General features: G+C 32.7%; 2 protein-coding genes across 4 annotated transcripts in view; one reads left to right on the top strand and one right to left on the bottom strand.

Annotated features, from left to right (window-relative positions):
- LOC120085270 (probable WRKY transcription factor 40) overlaps positions 1–3,510 on the top strand; it is a 3,664-nt gene extending 154 nt beyond the window's left edge. Inside the window, exons 2-6 of one of the 3 annotated variants that reach the window (XM_039041178.1) lie at positions 157–260; positions 382–453; positions 804–1,139; positions 1,766–1,882; positions 2,935–3,510. In XM_039041178.1, the coding sequence (XP_038897106.1) occupies positions 180–260; positions 382–453; positions 804–1,139; positions 1,766–1,882; positions 2,935–3,300 (972 nt within the window). In that variant the 5' untranslated portion in view covers positions 157–179 and the 3' untranslated portion in view covers positions 3,301–3,510. The remainder of the gene's footprint in view (positions 1–156; positions 261–381; positions 454–803; positions 1,140–1,765; positions 1,883–2,934) is intronic. The other 2 variants (XM_039041179.1, XM_039041180.1) reach the window with 2 other exon arrangements.
- A 4,747-nt stretch (positions 3,511–8,257) lies between these two features.
- On the bottom strand, positions 8,258–18,670 carry LOC120085849 (formin-like protein 18). The gene is made up of 17 exons (XM_039042069.1): positions 18,012–18,670; positions 16,658–17,358; positions 15,933–16,154; positions 13,669–15,809; positions 13,462–13,591; positions 12,920–12,991; positions 12,674–12,772; positions 12,475–12,516; positions 12,098–12,178; positions 11,956–12,006; positions 11,785–11,866; positions 10,746–10,840; positions 9,857–9,928; positions 9,647–9,763; positions 9,283–9,351; positions 9,137–9,203; positions 8,258–8,972 (listed from the first exon to the last, which is right to left on the bottom strand). Exons 1-17 carry the CDS (start codon positions 18,082–18,084, stop codon positions 8,800–8,802), a joined length of 4,287 nt encoding a protein of 1,428 aa, XP_038897997.1. The 5' UTR covers positions 18,085–18,670; the 3' UTR covers positions 8,258–8,799.
- Positions 18,671–19,544: the final 874 nt, after the last annotated feature.

Genomic DNA, 19,544 nt, shown 5'->3' on the forward strand with positions numbered 1-19,544 from the left:
ATGGATATTTTTTTGGACCTTAATGTGGATCCTAATTCTTCTTATGCTAATTCAACCATGGATGAGGCTATTCATTTAACAGTAAGTTATATATATATACATACATATATACACATACATACATATATACATATATACACATACATACAAATATATATATATATATATATATATATATAATGGATATTTTTTTGGACCTTAATGTGGATCCTAATTCTTCTTATGCTAATTCAACCATGGATGAGGCTATTCATTTAACAGTAAGTTAATTTCTCTTTTAATTTGATTTTTTTTTGTTTTTTGGCTGTTTTATATGGTGAGTTTGATCTAACATAATGGATTTGTTTAACTTATTATTTATTATTTATATTTTTTTAAAAGCAGAAAAGAGATCAGTTTGAAGGAGAAAGCTATGGAGATAAAGAAAAACTCTCACTGAGCTTGGCAAATAAGGTAATTAACCCCATAAGTCATGTTTAATTTCTTCTTATTATTAACATATATATGTGTGTTTTCAACTCTATTTTTACTATATATAATAGTCTTTACTTCTAGGTTAGAAGTGAGTGGAGTGTTACATAATATTAAAAAAAAATACCAATTAACTAATGATTATACAGCAAATTTCAATTTCCTCATGACCCTAATTTTAAGTTGATCAAATTTCAAGACAATAATCAAACACTAACATACTCAAAAACTACCAACACAAAATGGAAAAATTCATGGATACAATTTTTTCGGATTTTTTTATTTTGAAAAAATTAACGAGTTCCATATTCGAATCACTTATCCAAATGCAGGGAAGTGATTCAAGCGTGACATTGGAACAAGAGTTGGATAGAAAAATCCAAGAGAATGGGAAGCTAAGTCAAATGCTAAGAATAATGTATGAGAAATACATTAATCTTCAGAAGCAAGTGATGTATTTGTTGAGCAACCAAAAGCAAAACCCAGAAATGGAAGGTGTTTGTTCAAGGAAGAGAAGGGCAGAAGGAGAAGAAGATTATGAGAACTTTGAAGGGATTTGCAGCACAAGAGATGAAGATTTCAACAGGTGGCTTAAGAGGCCAAGACTAAATGGAAACTCAAAAGTTTCTAAGGTTTTTGTGCAAAAAGATGCATCAGATCCAAGCTTGGTAATTTTTGTAACCCTAGTTTCTTTTTTTGGCATGTTTTTCAACAAAACCCCTAAGTTGGGTTTTAGAGATTACTAATTAGGGTTTCGCCTCCATTACAGTTTCTGTTTTCGGTTTTCTATTTTTTTAGAGATATATATAAGAGATTGTTCATATTTTTTTGTTTCTTTTTAAAATTTTAGCCAAACTCAAAAAAACAAAAAACAAAAAAAAGTTGACTTTTTAAGCTTGGATTTAGTAGTTTGTTTTGTTGAATTTGGGTAAGGAGACTTGTAAAGATTGAGATTGGTATGTGATTTCTAAACCCCACTCCCCAATATAAACTCCTATATATATTGTTATTGTTCTTTTATTTCAGGCAAGGTTTAAAGCTAGAACCTAGGGGAGAAAATTAAAGAGAATGTTATGTAATCCTATAGATTAAGGTAACTTGGATCATGATTATTATCAAACACTATTTTAATTATTTCATATTCCCTTTTGATATCTAAACAGATTATAACTTAATTAATAAGCTCAATGAGAAGAAAGCTACATTAATTTTTGAGACAAAACTTGAATTTGTTAATGAGGGCTTTGATTGAGAAACCCTAATTTAATTAGTGTGAATGATATTTATGAAAAAGGTGGTGAAAGATGGGTATCAATGGAGGAAGTATGGGCAAAAAGTCACAAGAGACAACCCTTCTCCAAGAGCTTACTTCAAATGCTCCTCTGCACCAAATTGTCCTGTCAAAAAGAAGGTATAATCCCTCAAAAACTTTCAAACTATGCTTAAAAGCACTTAACGAATCATCGCTCGATTGATAATGTTTTTGTTTTTTTTCGTAATTATGTTTGATAAAAAAAATCTTTTCTTTTTCTTTGTTACGAACAGGATAACTATTGTGGTTTTTTGTTCTCTTAAATTAGAATTAAAATAAATAGTTTACATGAAAACTAGTAATTAATTACAATTACCATATTATTCAAACTTATTATGGTATATTACTTTTTAAAATATTTATTATGTATATTTTGTAATAAAAAACGATGAACTACTTCTTCAATTTATATTATGAAATAGTTAGGATAAGAAACAAATTAAATAAAACAAAAAACCTAAAGATGATGTTGGATAACCATTGAGTTTTTGGTTTTTGACTTTTAAAAATTAAGCCTAAATTCTCTCAAATTCTTACCATGATTTGTATCTTTCTTAAGTAAGAGTTTTAAATTCTTAGCCAAATTCTAAAAATAAAAATAAGTTTTTAAAAACTATATTTTTTATGTTTCATTTCGTTTTTTTGGTTTTATGTTTAGAAAATTAAGTCTATATTCTCTCCTTTTCTTACCATAGTTTGCATCTTTCTAAATACAAGAGTTGAATTCTTAGCCAAAATCTAAAAATAAAATAAGTTTTTAAAATTTGGCTTAATTTTTAAAACATGGGTAGAGAGTATATAACAAAACAAGAAACCTAAAGGTGGAAGAGGTATTTGTAGGCATAATTTTCAAAAATAAAAACCAAAACTAAATAGTTACCAAATTAATCTTAGTTTTTAAAATTTGGTTTGATGTTTGAAAATATTGGTAAAAGTAGATAACAAAATTTAGAGTTTGAATGAGTGTTTATAGATTTAATTAAAAAATCAAATGGTTAAGAAACGAGGCCTAATTAATCCCGATGGGTTAAAATCTTTATGCTATTACCATTCTAAAAGCTGATAATTTGTCGATGATTCACAAAAAATTAAAAAGATAAGTTTTTATATAAGGAAAATAAATAAATAAATTACTTGTTTGTTTGTTTTAGGTGCAAAGAAGTTTGGAAGATCCAACAATTTTGGTGGCCACATACGAAGGAGAACACAGCCATGCCAGCCATTTTCAAACTGAGCTTTCTTTAAGGTCTATCAATGGCGGGAAAAGTAGCGCAGTCCCGGTCTTAGCGACGATCAAGCCGTCGTGCGCCACCGTGACCCTCGATTTGATTCACGAAGACGGACTGTTTAAGAGTCCTAAAGATTACGTGTCGGCGGAGTCGGCGGAGGCAGCGGTCTGGCAAGAGTTTTTGGTACAACAAATGGCCTCTTCTTTGAAGAAGGATCCTGAATTTGCTGGCATTGTTGCTGGTGCCATTTCAGGCAAGGTTTTGGGGAACCAAACAAACAGAGAATAAACCCTAAAATCCTAAAGGCCTTGTGTTCCACATTTTCTTTAATTTCTTTTAAGGTACCATCTTAGCCTTTTGTGAATATTTGTTTGTTTGGAATTAGACAACTTTAATTGGCTGGGTTACAAATCATGTGTTAATTAAGTGCTCTACTACTCAATTACCAAAGATTTTAAGGACAGTTTCAGTTAATTAATAAAGATCAATTTTCCTCAATTTCAATTTTGTTTTATAAATAATAAATTAACAACCACTTGAATTTATTTATTTATTTATTTATTTATTTATTCATTATTAAATTCTATTTTATTATATGTGTTTTGTGGATTAATTAAAAAAACAAGAGGTTAATTAATTGCAAAAGTGAGTAAATTTTGATATAACATATTAACCTTTTTTTTTTTTCTTAATTCAATATCATGGAGCAGCGGAAATTCCTACTTACTTTATATAGAATTAGGTTATCTTTATTTTTTTTAGCATGTTTTTCAAATATTCATAAGGAGGAAGTAGAAAATAGTGTAGATGCTAAAATGAGAATCCTTTTCAATAAATGTGAGCCACTCCTATGGGATAGAGTGTGACTTTAGGGTACAACTTTTAACTAAAAAAAAACCACTTTTTTCTATTAGCATTTTTGTAACAAATACTATTTAAGTGTTTTTCTAGGTCTCCAATGATAATAATTTCACTAAATTTATGTTGTTTCTCCCCAAATCAAGTTTTTCAACTATGTTTTTTTTTTAATTTTTAAAAATTGGGTTGGTTACAGAAAACATTACCAAAAAGTAGATAACAAACAAACAAAGAAAATTATAGATTGAAGTACGTAGTGTTGATATACTTAATTTTCAAAATTTGAAAACAAAAGATCAAATGAGTATCGTACTCCTAATTACAATTTTCGAAATCACTTTTGATTATCTAATTCTACTTTATGATCATTCTAAAAACCTCATCCTAAGAAACCAACAAGAAGAGAATAGGGTCAAAATCACACATGTAAGAAATTAATGTTTGAAATTTCAAAATTAAAAAATTTGTATATTATTATTGATAAGGAGAGAAATGATTAACTTTAAAAACCTAAAGTTTATGTGGTGTATGTTTATGTAGAAAAATTTGTCCATCTAGATTCTCAAAGTTAAGGACCTCTATTTGATTCAAAGCTTTCAAATAAAAATTCCTAAGATTTCTCCAATTTCTAATTAGTTTGTTCCAAAAATATTCAAAGAAAATGACTCGATAATTTCGAAATATGAAAAAGAATTAATCATCTAACTATATTTTTTTTTCTATCTCAAAGTCTCATACATATAATAAAATTCTAAAAAATTTGTCACTATCGATACAAACTATTCGAGCTATAAATAAAATAGGTTAAAAGAACACCTTGAATTTTAATTGGTATTATTGTATTAATTTGATCCTTGCATTTTCAAACTTATAACAATTTACTCTTTATAGTTTAAAATTTATAACAATTTAGATTTTATCTTGAAAATTCCCATGAAAAATTAAGTGTCCACATTTTTATTGCTTAAAGACTTGGTCTTTATAATTCACAAACAAAATTTAATTCCCAATCAGTTTTCAATATATTTTTTTATTTAAATTTTGATAATATTTTTTATGATAAAGATTAAATAAGTGTAAATATATTGATTAAGTTATTGTTATTTATTAAAGTTTAGGTGCTAAATTGTTTCAAAATTGAAAATACATAAACAAAATCTTTAGCAACTAAAATTCAAAAATAAATTGTTACTTTCATAAAACTTGAACCATCTGAACATATCTTCCATCCCTATAAAATATCTAAAAACCTAGTTTTCTTTGCTACTAAAGTCCATGTTTTGTTTTATAAAAATAAAATAAAATGAAATGAAAAATCCATATTTGGTAAAAATTAGGTTTACATTTTATTTTGGTTCCTAAACTTTGAATAATGTTCTATTTTAGTCCCTGTACTTTTAAGAACGTCTGCTTTAGTCCCTGGACTTTGAATATTGTTTTATTTTTTCTCCTAAGCTTTTAAAAATATTTGTTTTGGTTCCTGAACTTTTAAAAAATGCAAATTTTGGTTCTCTGGTATATTAAAAATTTGCTAACTCTTTGACAAAATGGTAAAGTGACATGCATTTTTTGATAACAAGGCTACCAAATAAGTTACCTACACTAAAAAAAACCAGAGTTTCAATTTTGAATAAGGTGGCAAATAGGAGAATTTAAAATATATTTTTAGTTCAAAATTTTGGACATTCAGTATTTTAATAAGTTGGTTGTTGGCATTTTATGACAAGTTGGTTGTTGATATTTTACTTGACATTCATCTTGCTCAATAAATCACAAGCCCTCTTACATTTCTATAGAATAGTCAACATAATTTTAATAGTATGAATTAAAATAAACCTTTTTTAAAAGTTTAGAGACTAAAACGAATATTTTTTAAAATTTAGGGACCAAAATAGAACAAGATTCAAAGTTCATGAACTAAAATAGGATTAACTAAAAGTTAGTACTTAGCAAAGAAATGAGGCTTGAACACTCAATTATGTTGTATTTAAGATTTAACGAACCTACATTTTGAGATAGAAAACCCAAAACAACTATGCATACCTAAATACAAACATATCAACTCAGACATATCAATTTTGCACAACCAAACACATACATCAAAACTCTCCAGACATCATAACTCTCCACATCCTATATCATCTCAACGCCCCAAACAGCCCCTAAGATTTAAGCTTAGCCAACTTGATTAGGTTTTTTATTCACCTTTTTAATCTCTAATATTTTAAAATTGTCAATTGGTCCCATAAATTAATTTTGAAAATTTCAATTTAACCCTTATGATTTGATCCAACAACCTCACAATTGTCCATATATGTATTGAATACGTCACACATTCCACGACAATAAACGGGTGTTCTCTCTTTGATGGAATGTATTGGTTGAATTTATTAATATTTATAATCAGGTAAGAAAGGGAAGAAAATTGGGACACTTTAAGATTAAGAAATGTGAACTTAAATATAGTTCAATTAGTTAAATCACAAAAGAAAAAGGACAAAAGAAAGTGGGTAAGAATTAAACACTCTATAAACAATCCATGATGTCAAAATTTCAGATATCTTTACCACTACATGTGTTGGATGGTTAAACAAATTATAGAGACCGACTTGAAACTTTTTTAATACATCAATGAGGATACGATTTGTGGGGTCGACATAGGTCGAAAACGACCGTGTGGTGCTTGGCATCAGCAAAACCCCCTACATCGACACATGGCCGATCGGGTCAACAGCTCCTATCCCAACGGATGTATACCAACAACTTTCAAGTCATGCAACATCTTTTGATATTGGAAAAAGGCTTCATTCATGTAGTGTCAAGAGAGAGAATAAATATCTTAACTCTATAATTCAACTAAAGAGATAAGAAGTTCAAATTTCTCAACGTAGTCGAGAATGAGAGATGCATTAGGGTTTTGTGGAATAATGAAATGGAAAAGGACAATGAAACGAAGGAAGACAAAGTATGGAAAGTGGAGGAAATGGGAACAAAAGCGTCCGCAAAAGTTGACTGAAAAGAAAGAGAGGTGATGAAGATACACTAACTTGTCGTGGAGTTTGTAAATTGATGATGTTGATTGAAGTTTGGATTAATAATTGTTTCAACTTTGAATTTCAATGCCCATTGACTTCAATTTTCCTCCCTTATTTCTTCTCTATTTGTTCTTTTCCCATGCTCTACTAACATCTCAGCCCACCATTTTTTTAATTTCTATCTAAAATCTCCCTATCATATACATTCATATTGTCTTTTATCATACGAAGAAGATATAGAATTATATTCCTAGTCAACTATATATAAGTAATGTGTAATTTCTTTTTTTTCTTCTAAATAGTTGCATTTTTAAACTTCAAATTATAGTTTTTTTTTTTTTTTAAGTTAGATCTAATCTAATGTGTTAATGCTAGTTCACAGATTCCCTTTCTTGAAACAACTAAAAAGATTGACTAGATATTTGTGAATCACTCTCGACCACACTATCCCAAATTTCATGTCTGACAAGATAAAATAAAATAAATAAAATCTAGGGCTTCAAAATGAAAAGGGAAAAATTAATGAAAAATGAAAGTTATGTGACAAATTTAATTCAACCTTCAGGTTTATGTCTAGTTTATGATCTTTCATAATTATAAATTTAATTTCTACGACATAGTTTGATAATCATTTGATTTTTTTTTTAATTAAGCACATTTCATCCACATTTCTTATGATGATTTGTTTCTTAAGTACAATGATTTAATTATTGGTCAAATTCTAAAAACAAAAACAACTTTTTGAAAGTTATTTTTTTAGTTCTCAAAATTTGACTTGATTTTTTATACCATTTGTGAAAAGTAGATAACAAAGGAAGAAATTTGGAAGTGAAAGTAGTGTCCATGAACTTAATTTTCGAAAACAACAACCAAAGACAAAATGATTACCAAACGAGACTTAAACGTTCGAATTTTTAGAATTCATGGATATATTAGTCACAATATGAAAAATTAAGATTCTATAAAACATAAAATTTAAATTTATATCAAATAGAGCAAAAAGTTGAAAGTTCAAGAAACTATTCAACACAAAATTAAAAATTTAGAAACCTATTAGACATTTTTTAAAATTTAAGAATCAAATAGACAAAGTTCAAAGTTGGAAGATAATTTAAGTTCAAAATAAAATAGATAGGGGCCTCACAGCAAAATATTAAAAAATAAAATAGATACAAAGACAATATATAATTCAACCCATATATACATATATATATATACATACATATATATATATATATATATATAGTTGCTCTTAGTGATTAGATCACCAATCTTTAATTCATAATAACATATTACAATAATTATATACATGACCCCTACCACACTCCAAAGGCCTCCCCACTCCATAACAATTTTATTCTTTTTAAGGAAAAAAGAATGCATTGATGGGTAAAGAATATAATTATATAGAACATGAACAAACTACAATTACATATGATATATTTTACAGCAAAATTCTGATCTAACCAAGAAAGTCCCATTTGAGTGCTTCTGCCTGAAACATACTTCCTTGAAACTTCACCAAAAAAAACTACCACCCTATCAGTAACTCAGTTACATAAACAATGACAGCAACAATGGCTGATGAGTTTCAGCCTCCTACTAAGACTATAATTATTTCTTCTGTTGTTAAGAAATATTACAAGTTTGGTAGAAGCCTTGCTGCTTTTTAGTTTCATCCAACACTGGCTACTTATATTCTACATCCTGTGCCTCTGAAACGTTCTTCTATCCAAGATGACCGACATTGACGCTGGCGTTATTCGATCACCACACGGTTGGTTAAGGGTTATTTTGGTCACGACGTATTCCCAGCTATGGAGGATAACCTCTTTTTAGTATGTTGCAAAAATAGCGATTGTTAGAACACTCCATATCATTTGACATCGCTATGCTAGGTTGGAGTCTGCATCAAGAATCCTGACTCCTTTTTTGGAGTATTGACCTTCAACTTCTCCTTTTCTGCGGCTTCCTTCTGTGCTTTCTTCTTTTCATATTCAAGCTGCTTACAGTTTTCTTCATGGGCTCGCACGAACATCCTCACAAAATTGAAGAGTGTAGAAACAACTGATTCCAAACAAATGCCGTGGATTTGAGTACCAGATTATGTGCATTATAACAATAATATTCATTTCAATTCGAAGTTGTTCGAGAATAGTGGCAAGCATTAGTAAGTTCGATTTCTTTGTTGTGAGTAAATAGTACAAAGTCAAAGGATTAGTAGCAAATACCTTGCTCAAAAGGGCAACGCGCTGGATCTTCGCCGAAATAAAGAGCTAGTGCATCGGCATTTCTACCCTGAAAATTCCCGTAGAGAATTTATAATGCTGCTTTCACCGATGTATATTAAAATTGAAGGAAAGAGAATCAAACATACCACATTGGAATAAAGAGAAGCAAGAGATCTCACTTCAGCTTCGGCATGAGAAAGGAAGCCTTTTAAAGTCTGAATATATCCAAGTAAACAACGAGATTAGCAAATGGTATAAATTGGGGAAAAACACGCCTTTACGAGAAAAGCAACTTAAACTCAGAATTTGAAGCCATTCTTAGACAAGGAAATCAACACGAGTGAAAGCCAAAAATGAAGATCCAAACAGCTAATAATGTTGGAACTTAGCATCATTCACAAACTAATATTCTAAAGATTAATTGTAAGATTGGCCAAACTACCATGTCTTAAGCAAACTACGTTAGAACTTTACAAAAATAAAACTACCCTTTATTAAATGTTACAGTACCCGGCAAAAAGTTCCGGAAACGCGCCCATCATTCTCTGAATTAGCCAATTCCTGAACAACCTTCTCAAGCCCTTTGCTTATGGCTTGCATTTCCTCTGCCAAGTATTTCAGTTGTATCTGCATGATAACCAAACCATAAACTTTACTTGCAAAACAATACTGGAAATTGGCCACAACCGCACAGGAACGAATCAATTGAAGAAATTTTACCTTTGTAGAAGCTTCCAAACTCACAAGGTCCTTCGGAAAATCTAGAAGTTCTGGCAGCTTTTCAGCAAGCACCTGCGCTCAATCAGGTAGATATCTCACAAATTAACATATACGTGTATAAAATATGCCACAGAAGTTCGATCTTCATCAACATAGACTTAAAATTGGCTTTAACAGCATGAAAACTTCATTTTTATTCTTCCCTCCGTTTTTTTCCCCTCCCATTTTCATCTGAGGCATGCAACAAAGAGAAAAGGGTATCGGCATTCTACAATTGCTAATTGTTGGCTCATCAATTTCTGAATATACAAGTCGAAAAATCAACAATCTAGGATATTAAATTTTCTTCCTCTCAAAAAATGAAACTATTCTTAGTGGGATGCCATATTTTTATAAACTGACAGGTCACACGAAACTAGAGGTATTTCTTCAATTCAGTAAGTCCACTCAGCCAACCATTTACATTTTCTTTTTGTGTGTGCATGTGTGCATGTTCAGTGCTACCTTTATGTAGGCAGATCATGATTAGTCATTGTTGCTATATCAGAAGTTGAGGTGTTCTGTTCTTCATCAGAAAACTATGGTCCACGCTAGGGAAGGGTTCTTTCATTGTCAATTTTACTATTTACGCACGTTTTATCGTGAAACTTCCTCATTCTGCAGAACTATCGAGAAGTAAACGATGTATGTGCACTACAAAAATAGCATTGACATGAAATCTATAGCGAACAATTGGTACTAAATGCAGGTGGGACAAGAGTTTACTTCACTAGAAGAGAGCAAGGTTTTTACTGAAATACAATATAAAAAAGACTGCAATAGATTGAATACAAGCCTATAAAATTATTTGACAAGCAATAATGTATTGAACAGAACAGGAGAAGTCTACCTTACATAGATAATGCATGAGAGTCATCTTATTGTTTCTGGCTCGTGTGTCAGTGAGTTTGAGGAGACTATCAAGCCGAAATCCAATAGCAGAACCTACATGAACAATAGCAAGAACTCATAGCACACTTGAAGTGTTGGTGATATCATTCAAAAGTTCTAATAATAAAGCAGAAACTAAGGAAATATTGTCAGCGTACACAATTACAAAGGAGAAAAGAGTCGGAACCAGTAAACACTTGCACTACTTTAAAAATATAATTCTTCTTCGTAGCTTTTCAATTTAACGTATTTAGCCTATTATGCATGGCATACTTGTAAACTTATTTTGGGCTTGTTAGGGTGTGCGCTACTTTGTAGGTTCTTTAGAGGAGCGGAACAATAGAGTGTTTAGAAGGCTGAAGATCCTGGTAATATTTGGTCCCTTGTTCGATATTATGTTTCCCTTTGGGCTTCGATTTCAAAGAACTTTTGTAACTATTCTATAGGTTCTATTTTGTATAGTTGGAGCCCTTTCTTTAGGAAGGCTTCCTTCTTTTGTAAGCTTTTTTTTTTTTTTTTTGGTATGCCTGTGTACTCTTTCATTTTTTCTCAACAAATATTGTTATATGTATATATAATGATTAGTACAAGTTAAAATGACTTAAGATTCAAAAGAAGTTGAAATTAAACAAGATAATTATGAAAATAATGTACAAACATAAACATATATTTATTTGAATTTCAAATAATGTTAATAATAACAAATAAACATTTTTTTCATTTTTTCATCACAAATTATACGTTCTTAACTTTTATGCTAAATTCTTAAAGATGTGTGACATTTAAAAGAGCTAAATAAACGGTCAATGTGATTCTGTAACAAATACTTATTGTAATTGATTTTAACCTTCACTTTTGAAAGTGAGGCATTTATATTATTTCAGAGATTTACCCAAACTGTGAAGGCAAATTTTTTCAAAATAATGCTTCTCCACTGTCCATACATATTGTAGATGGCAAAAACTGCGATGCATATTTGAAAGGGAAAAGACTCCCACCTCTAGCCGTTCCATGGTTCAAAGCATTACCCAATGAAAGGATAGTTTGCATTACCCTTTTCAACTTTACCGAACTTCTGATCTGACTAGCACATAGAGAAAAGGGTTTAAAATGTGAAAATGTCCAAACGATGCACCTAAATTAAGGAAATTTAAAAGAATATCACTTGCCTCTTCAGATGCCGAATTGATAATATTCAGACTACTTCTAAGGTCAGAGGCCTAGAAAGTGAAAATAGTGAAATTGGTGACAGTAATATAAAAAAGGAAAGAGGAAAAAGGAATGAAATAATTAAATATGTTGTCCCCTCACCTGCAATCGGAATTGTATCTTGAAAGAAAATACCCTTAGCTTGGACTCAACTCGTGGGACTTTCATCAATTCTAAAAAGAACTGTTGGGAAAGAAGACAGAAGCAGGTTAATTTTTTTTTTTTTTGCAGCAAACAGATTCTCAACTAATAACAAGAAAACCAAAACATATAATATAAAAGAAGGAACTCGGATGCTAAAATAGGATTTTCCACCATTGTTCAAACGACAACATGGGAATAAGGGGTGTGGGGTGAACTGCATGAAACCTTTTTTTTTTTGTGAAACGGAAACGTAACTATAAATTTTTTAGAAAAAATAAGGAACAAAAACAAAAGCTGGAAGGAGATGAGAATGAGAGAGTAAGGTATTAACACACTTGTTCGCATTTTCCCAAGTTGTCCTTATCCCCACTGTACCCCTGAATGTAGAAGCAAAAATTTCAATGTCAGAAAAAGGTTTCCAACAAAATTAAGGTAGAGGTTAAAGCAGACCACAAAGAATTGATGCAAACTAAAGGAAATAAAATATGATTCAGGCCACTGATCGTAAGCACTTGCGAAGAAGGAAAGAAGCACCTTTAGTAATTCCATTTCTTCCTTTGTTGGACAAAACTTGATTAGGTTCTCAACCTGATCCACATCTAATGCCGAGTCATCCAATGCTAGTACTGAACACTGAGAATGGTAATACCAAAAAAAATCATCAGAAACTATGTAATGTGTAACAATTTCCACGACCTGATAAAGATTTTCAGTATCCTGTTCATATATTGCTCAAAACTATCGGTTTGGCTTCAAGAAAGATGCAAATTGATCACTCACCATCATATCAGGCAAAGGAATCTTAACTTTAGAAAGCATAATTTCGCAATTATAGGCCCGTCGAAGTTCAATCTGCCAGAACAAGTAGAAACATGAAACAAATTGCCTTCGATGAAAATTAACGCGGTGTGTTAGCCACAAGTTTCATATTTGAAAAAATATTAAAGATAGTCATCTTTCAATACGAAACTACTTAATACAAAACTCTGGATCTAAAAAGTAGTTCCAAGTTTAAAAATTATAAGTTCAACTGTTCAATATTGCAACAAATAAACTAACCAATTTAAAATTGTCCCATACGAATGAGATACTCAATGATAGGTAGATGTAATTATATTTCGTATAAACTTAGAAAAGAATTTATGCTATTCACTAGTTGATACCTAAACATAGGATGGTCCACAAACTAAGAGAAACTATTTTCTTTCACTAACAGAACCCAATCAATGAGATTGGGCTCCTTAGCTAAAATTCTGTCAAAACTGACTAAAATCTTCATTCACAAGAAATAAATGTGATAATAAATTTACTTCTTTGATTACCAAATGAACTTTATCTGATTTTGGCCCTGAGGCTCGGCGATTTGAATTTCCACCTGAACCTCCAGAGTCTGAATTTGGTGCAGCTGCAGAGAAAAGACTTTCAAGTTCGGACATGTCAAACTCCGGAGCTCTATCACATATAAATTAACTAAATTTAACAGAAGGGAACTTATAATATATAAGAGAACTAAAATATATGACACGTACTTGGAAGCTTCATCAGCCTTTTGTGTCTCTGCCCATAAGCTTCCTTGCATGGCCCTCGTTAATTTTAACCAGTGATAAGGCTTCAAATTGGACCTTTTAGTTTGAGACTGGTTTTTGGAGTTCAAACGTCCAAGGCCTCGTCCCTTTGCATTGAATAGAGCACTGGAAGGTGGTCCAGGAATAGAAGGTATGTTGCTGTTATTAATGCCAACGTGAGACTGTGAGGAAGTACCATTGACATTTGAGAGTGTATTACCGCTGAGACCAGGAGGAGGGGGTGCAGGTGGAGCATGTGTTGGAGAACCCTTCATTGAGAAACCTGGAGGAGGTGGAACAGGCGGAGCTGACGTTACATCACCTGGACATAAGGTGGGTCCAGAATTTGCAAAAGGTGGTGGAGGAGGAGGGGGGGGGCCAGAGATATGTGGCAAGTTAACAGTTGTTGCAGAAACATTTGGTGCAAGACTAGGAGGGGGTGGCGGCGGCGGCGGCACTAAAGATACAGTATTAGGACCTAGAGAAGGATGTAACGGAGGAGGTGGGGGAGGTGGAGGGCCAGATACATTCATCAAGTTCCTAACTACTGTGGCAACATCTTGTGGTGCAAGACTGGAAGGAGGTGGTGGCGACGGTGGTGCCCCTAAAGGTGTGATACTAGAATCACAAGTAGATGTTAAACTGAAAGAAGATGGAGGCAAGGGTGGGGTGGGGGTGGAGCTGGGGGCTCGTGCATGAATGTGTTTATAGAGTCCTCCCATGAAGGAGGCGGGGGTGGAGCTGGAGCGGAGCTGGGGCTCATGCATGAATGTGTTTATAGAGTCCTCCATGAAGGGGGCGGGGGTGGGGCGGGGAGGGGGTGGGGGCACTGATGTTGGCGAGACAACACTAGCGCCCAAGTTAGGACTACAACATGGAGGGGCACTCGTCAAGTTCTTTTTAGGTGAGTGAGAATAAACTAGACAATCATTAGACGAAGAAAATTCAGGTATAGTTGGAATTGATGTCTTTGTAGAGGATAAAAGTTGTGTCGTAGAAGGAGGTTGTGGTGAGGATGGGAAAATTGAATCATTCGTCCTACTAGAAGATGGTGATGTTGCTAAAGCAAGTGAATCAAGATGGGGGAGGGGGGGAGGAGGAGGAGGAGGAGGAGTGGAAATGGAGAATGATTCCTTAGTACAAGAAGATGGAGACGGTCTTAATAAAGGAGAAGAAGGGGATCTTGAAGCTTCGTTATCATTGAGAGAGGGTGGGGACTCCACAAGATAAGAGATAGAAGTTGGTTGTGATGAAGATGGTGATAATTGACTTCTCACCTGTGCTGTGGTTTGACTTGGTTTAGAAACTAAAGATTTAATAGGTTTCAAAGAAAGTTGGTGAAGTGACAATGGATCAGGAATGGTTGAAGTTGACGCGGTGGTCGAAGAATTTTCTAACGTAGATCTTGGCTCTAATACTAGTGGGAGGGGAGAAATAGGAAGCTTACAAGGTTGAATATCTTTAGGTGAATCTAGAGCAGATGATGGTGAAGATATTGTCGCTGGATGTATAACTTCTTTACCACTAAAATTGGAATGATCATGTAATAAAGCTGTAATGCCAAGAGCTGAGGGTGCACTGTGATATCTTAATATAGGGCGAGGTGAACCTTGCACAGAACTACGGAAGGAGGCTGGCGTAGACAATGAAGGTTGAGATATTCGTTGGGTAATGATTTTAGACTGAGGTGGTAGTTGGAGAGAAACCTGCAATTCTGATGGTTCGATCTTTGATATCACTGAACTCACAGCATGAGATAGCTCGGAAGAAGGTTGAGACTGTTTTGTCTGTATCTTCAACCGAGGACTTCTAACATTGCCTTCAGATGTCTCTGATTCCAAGATTAGTTTTTCAAGAGATAAGTCAAGCAATTGGCTTCTGTCTAAAGAGCCGGAACTAACCAGTTTCTCTTGAAGTAAATTTGAAGCTGTTATTTTCTGAAGCACATTAAGAGCTGCATCTGCCTTTGGACTTAGCCAGTCCACATTGCTAAAGATCTCTTGAACTCTAGCAAATGCTTCAATTGGAAGACCATCTTTCTCCTCAATATTTGGCAATTCAATTGAAATAAGTGATGCGGAAGCATCCATCTCTGAGAAAAGAACCTTCATCCAAACACACAACTTAGTTATTCTTGAGAAGACAGACACAAGAAAGAAATAATAATAGAAGAAAGAAGGAAAACAGAGAAACATAGGGGATGAAAAGAAAATCGTAATTGAACATACCTCTGCTCTGAAATCCTTTGGAAATTGGTCTTTTGCATGCCATAAAATATCAATGTCATCACGGTTAAGCATCAAAATATTTGACCTTATAAATGCTGTGTTAAACATAACTCGGAACATCATCTCCTCCCTTTCCAGATCATTGTCCAAACTTATACATTCAAGAACAACATCACCTTGGATATGGCAATGGATATCAATTTTAACTAGTTCACAATCTACCTGTAACAAAGTATGAAAGAATTAAAAAAACAGCCAGCTCCTACAAGCAGGCAACAATACGCATCAAAAAAATCTTGTAGGCTTCCTCCACGGACAAAACCAGGAAAGTTTCCTTAGGAAGTAAAACCCTATTTGTCTACTCCTACCATTTAAGTTTCATAATTTGCATTTACTTCAATGAAAGACAAGTCATATGACCCCAGCCACATTAAAACTATAAAACGTTTTTTAAGATAGAGAGGAGAGAGCAGGGCAAAAAAAACAGAATCTCGTTGTTCAAAATTTCCCCATCTACCCCAGGTCCATATGGATGAACAAGTAACATATGACTAAAGAGAAGAAAACTTTAAAGAAATACCGACCAGCAGAAATTAATAAGTCTTGGCATTGAAAAGACTCAATGAACAGAGAAATCAATTCCCAACCGACAAAAAAAATTCAATAAATATAGACAACAAAAAAGTGGACAATAATCCTCTATTTAAAAGGAAAAAATTGGTCACCTGCTTATACTGACGAACAAGTTTACTCTTTTTGGGGGTTGAGAACAATACTTTAGAAGTTCGATCAGCAGCCATAAATGGATCCTGTCCATATATCCTAAATATTGGGCGGCAACCACCCTCCCCATCCATATTAGGGATAAATCTAATAATTATGCAGTCAAGAGTAAGGGCTCTGTCAAGTGGAGGCCATTCCGAGGCCACGTTTCTTCTTGATACATATTGAAGATACCTCAACTGCGAAGGCAATGGATTAAGAGGTGACATCAACTGCAAAAGTTCCCGTGGTGCTTGCTTGTAAATCATATCCAAAGTTTTCTGCTCCCCAGCATACTGCTTCCTGTAAATCAGGAGAGCGGCCAACATGAAAGCCAAGACTGGCCACCCCCCTCTTTCACAGTGCATCAAAAGTACATTCTGTTGCCCAAGTGAGAGCCAGCTTTCACTAGATCTTAAGAAGTGGTGGATCATCTCCATAGTGAGTAGAGGGCAGCCTTCATATTGTCTAGGATAGTCCATGACAGTCATATCATATACAGATAATATATTAGTAATGAGGCTATGATGCTCCCCTTCTCGGAAATTGAACACCATGAATGATGCGTCGGTCAGACTCTCACGAAGTTGTCCAACAATACCTCCAATATAGACCTTGTATTCGTCTTCTTCCAAAACCTCCGTTGTAAAGCAGCAGTCGAAAACTGCACGTACATTCATTGGTTTATCCTACTTCCCAATCATCTATAATCAAGCAAGACTACACGTGCATTCACAAGTTTGGGAGGAAAATATTTAAAACTGAAATATTCATTCAATACTCACAATTTAATGCACAGAGTGTTTTGGGGAGTTAAGCCCTGACTTCGCAGTATCTTTAAGGGGGGGAAAACTTGAACATACACAATCCAAGGCAAGAAAAAGAATGCAGATACAATAAAAGAGTTAATGCATGAGAATGACTGTAACTTAAAAGGAAGAAGGAGGATAACTTGTGGTCTAGCTTCGAAAGGGAACAATAGAATCCACAGAAGCAAGCTCTGAGAAATTACAGCAGAGGGGTTGCATCTTATAACTAGTGAGAACTACTCTCAAACAGGGACGGCTCAATGATTATAAAGGCCCACAAAAACAACAGCTATAGTGACTTTTAGTAACAAATTTTCCTATAAAATACCATAATGTAGCTTGGCATTCAGTTTAGTCCAAAACAAGAAGGATTTCCAGAACTAATAACCCCTTAGCTATGCAGAATATGTTGTGAAAAACAAGGATAAAGAATGATTTATGTAAGCAATTATTGTAAAATCCACAGTCCCAAAAACTTCAATCAACAGTTAACCTAAGTAGGACATACCATAAACCCTTTCGGATATCTCTAAAAGCCCCTCCGGTGGCTTCCGATAAAAGAATTTGCGAAATAAAGCCATTGTGAAATTGGGGTTGAGATCCAAATAAGAACAAAACGAAGTTCTTAAAAATCAAATCCCCAATTTGAAGCCGCATTACGAAAACACATTGCAGGTAATTTCACCCACACGGATCACCAAATTCCTGAAGAGGACGATCAATTACAGAAGGCCATGATTGTTTATGGCAGAGAGTGTAAATTCCGGAACCAAAAATGGAAATGGATTTTTGATTGGGCTTGAAGGGAACACTTTCCTTTCGGTGAAGCCGTTGTTGCCGTCACGTTTACAACACTTGATGTTTCATGGTGAAAAAGAAGAAAAGATTGACTTAGCTTTCAATCAATTCAAGCTCCATTGTTCGAAAGAACCAGAAGAAATTTAGGGGAAAAAAAGGAACAAAAATGAAATTGAAGTTTGGGGTTTAGAGAGAGAAAGTGGTGGAATATTCCAAGAAATTTGGTTAACGAAGAAAAGAAAAATACTGTAAACAATGAAGAATTGGATATGGCGGTTGTTAATGGAGGATCTGAGCTTTGTCTTTATCTATCTCCTCTTTGTGACGCTCTCTAAATCTTTTTCTTTTCTTTTTTCTTTGCAGAAAGATTTGCGTTAAATTAATATTATTTTTTTCTCTTTTTTCTTCATATAATAATTCAATGTTAGTTTTTAATGATGATTATGTTCTTTTTTAAAAAAACAATACCTTTTCCTTTTTGTTCTTTGCGTGAAATATTAAAAACAAAATGATATAAGTTAGATGAGATCTGTACTTTGTTCGGCTTTTGACACGTGCGTTCCTCAATCTTCATGCACATTAAAATATGTGTTGTATTTTATAAATTATTAAATTACGTGACTATTTTCAAATATAAAACAATTAATCAAAATGTTTATAAATATAGTTAAATTTTACTGTCTACCTATGATAAATCGCGATAGATTGTTATCTATATCTATCTGTATCATGATAGATACATATAGTAGTCTGTCGCGGTCTATACAATGATATTTTGTTATTATTGGTAAATATTTTCAATAATTTTATCATTTAAAATATTTTTTATAAATTATGTGTTAAAATTTACATGTTTATCTATTTTTAATCTCTGAATTTTTAAAATTTTCTAATAAAGTTCAGTAAATATGTATTTACAATCCAAATTGTTAAAATTTTGAAAACGATACTTTTATGTTTTCAATATATTCATAATAGTTTTGAATTTTAAATTTAAACTTGATTGTTTTTGTAAAGTTAAAATATGTATTGTGTAATGTATTATAAACTATATAATATTACAATTTAATAATTGCATAAAATAGCATAAAACACGTTCATAGATAAATTAATAACATTTTATTGTCAATTAATATTTAATAGGTAATTATAACTAGTTTTATAAACATAGTATCGAATACATTTTAAATAATTATTTAAATTAGAATCCAATATATTAATATGCTAACAAATATATACCAAA

The sequence above is a fragment of the Benincasa hispida genome, chromosome 9 (assembly GCF_009727055.1).
Source record: "Benincasa hispida cultivar B227 chromosome 9, ASM972705v1, whole genome shotgun sequence".
NCBI lineage: Eukaryota > Viridiplantae > Streptophyta > Magnoliopsida > Cucurbitales > Cucurbitaceae > Benincasa > Benincasa hispida.

What these genes read in the sequence shown, in the direction of transcription:
- LOC120085849 (XM_039042069.1), bottom strand. Translation starts at nt 18,084, where the DNA reads ATGGCTTTATTTCGCAAATTCTTTTATCGGAAGCCACCGGAGGGGCTT. An exon ending in AAGAAATGGAATTACTAAAG is followed by an intron (nt 12,517 to 12,673) that starts GTGCTTCTTTCC and finishes TTCTACATTCAG; the next exon opens with GGGTACAGTGGGGATAAGGA. An exon ending in TCAATTCGGCATCTGAAGAG is followed by an intron (nt 11,867 to 11,955) that starts GCAAGTGATATT and finishes TGTGCTAGTCAG; the next exon opens with ATCAGAAGTTCGGTAAAGTT.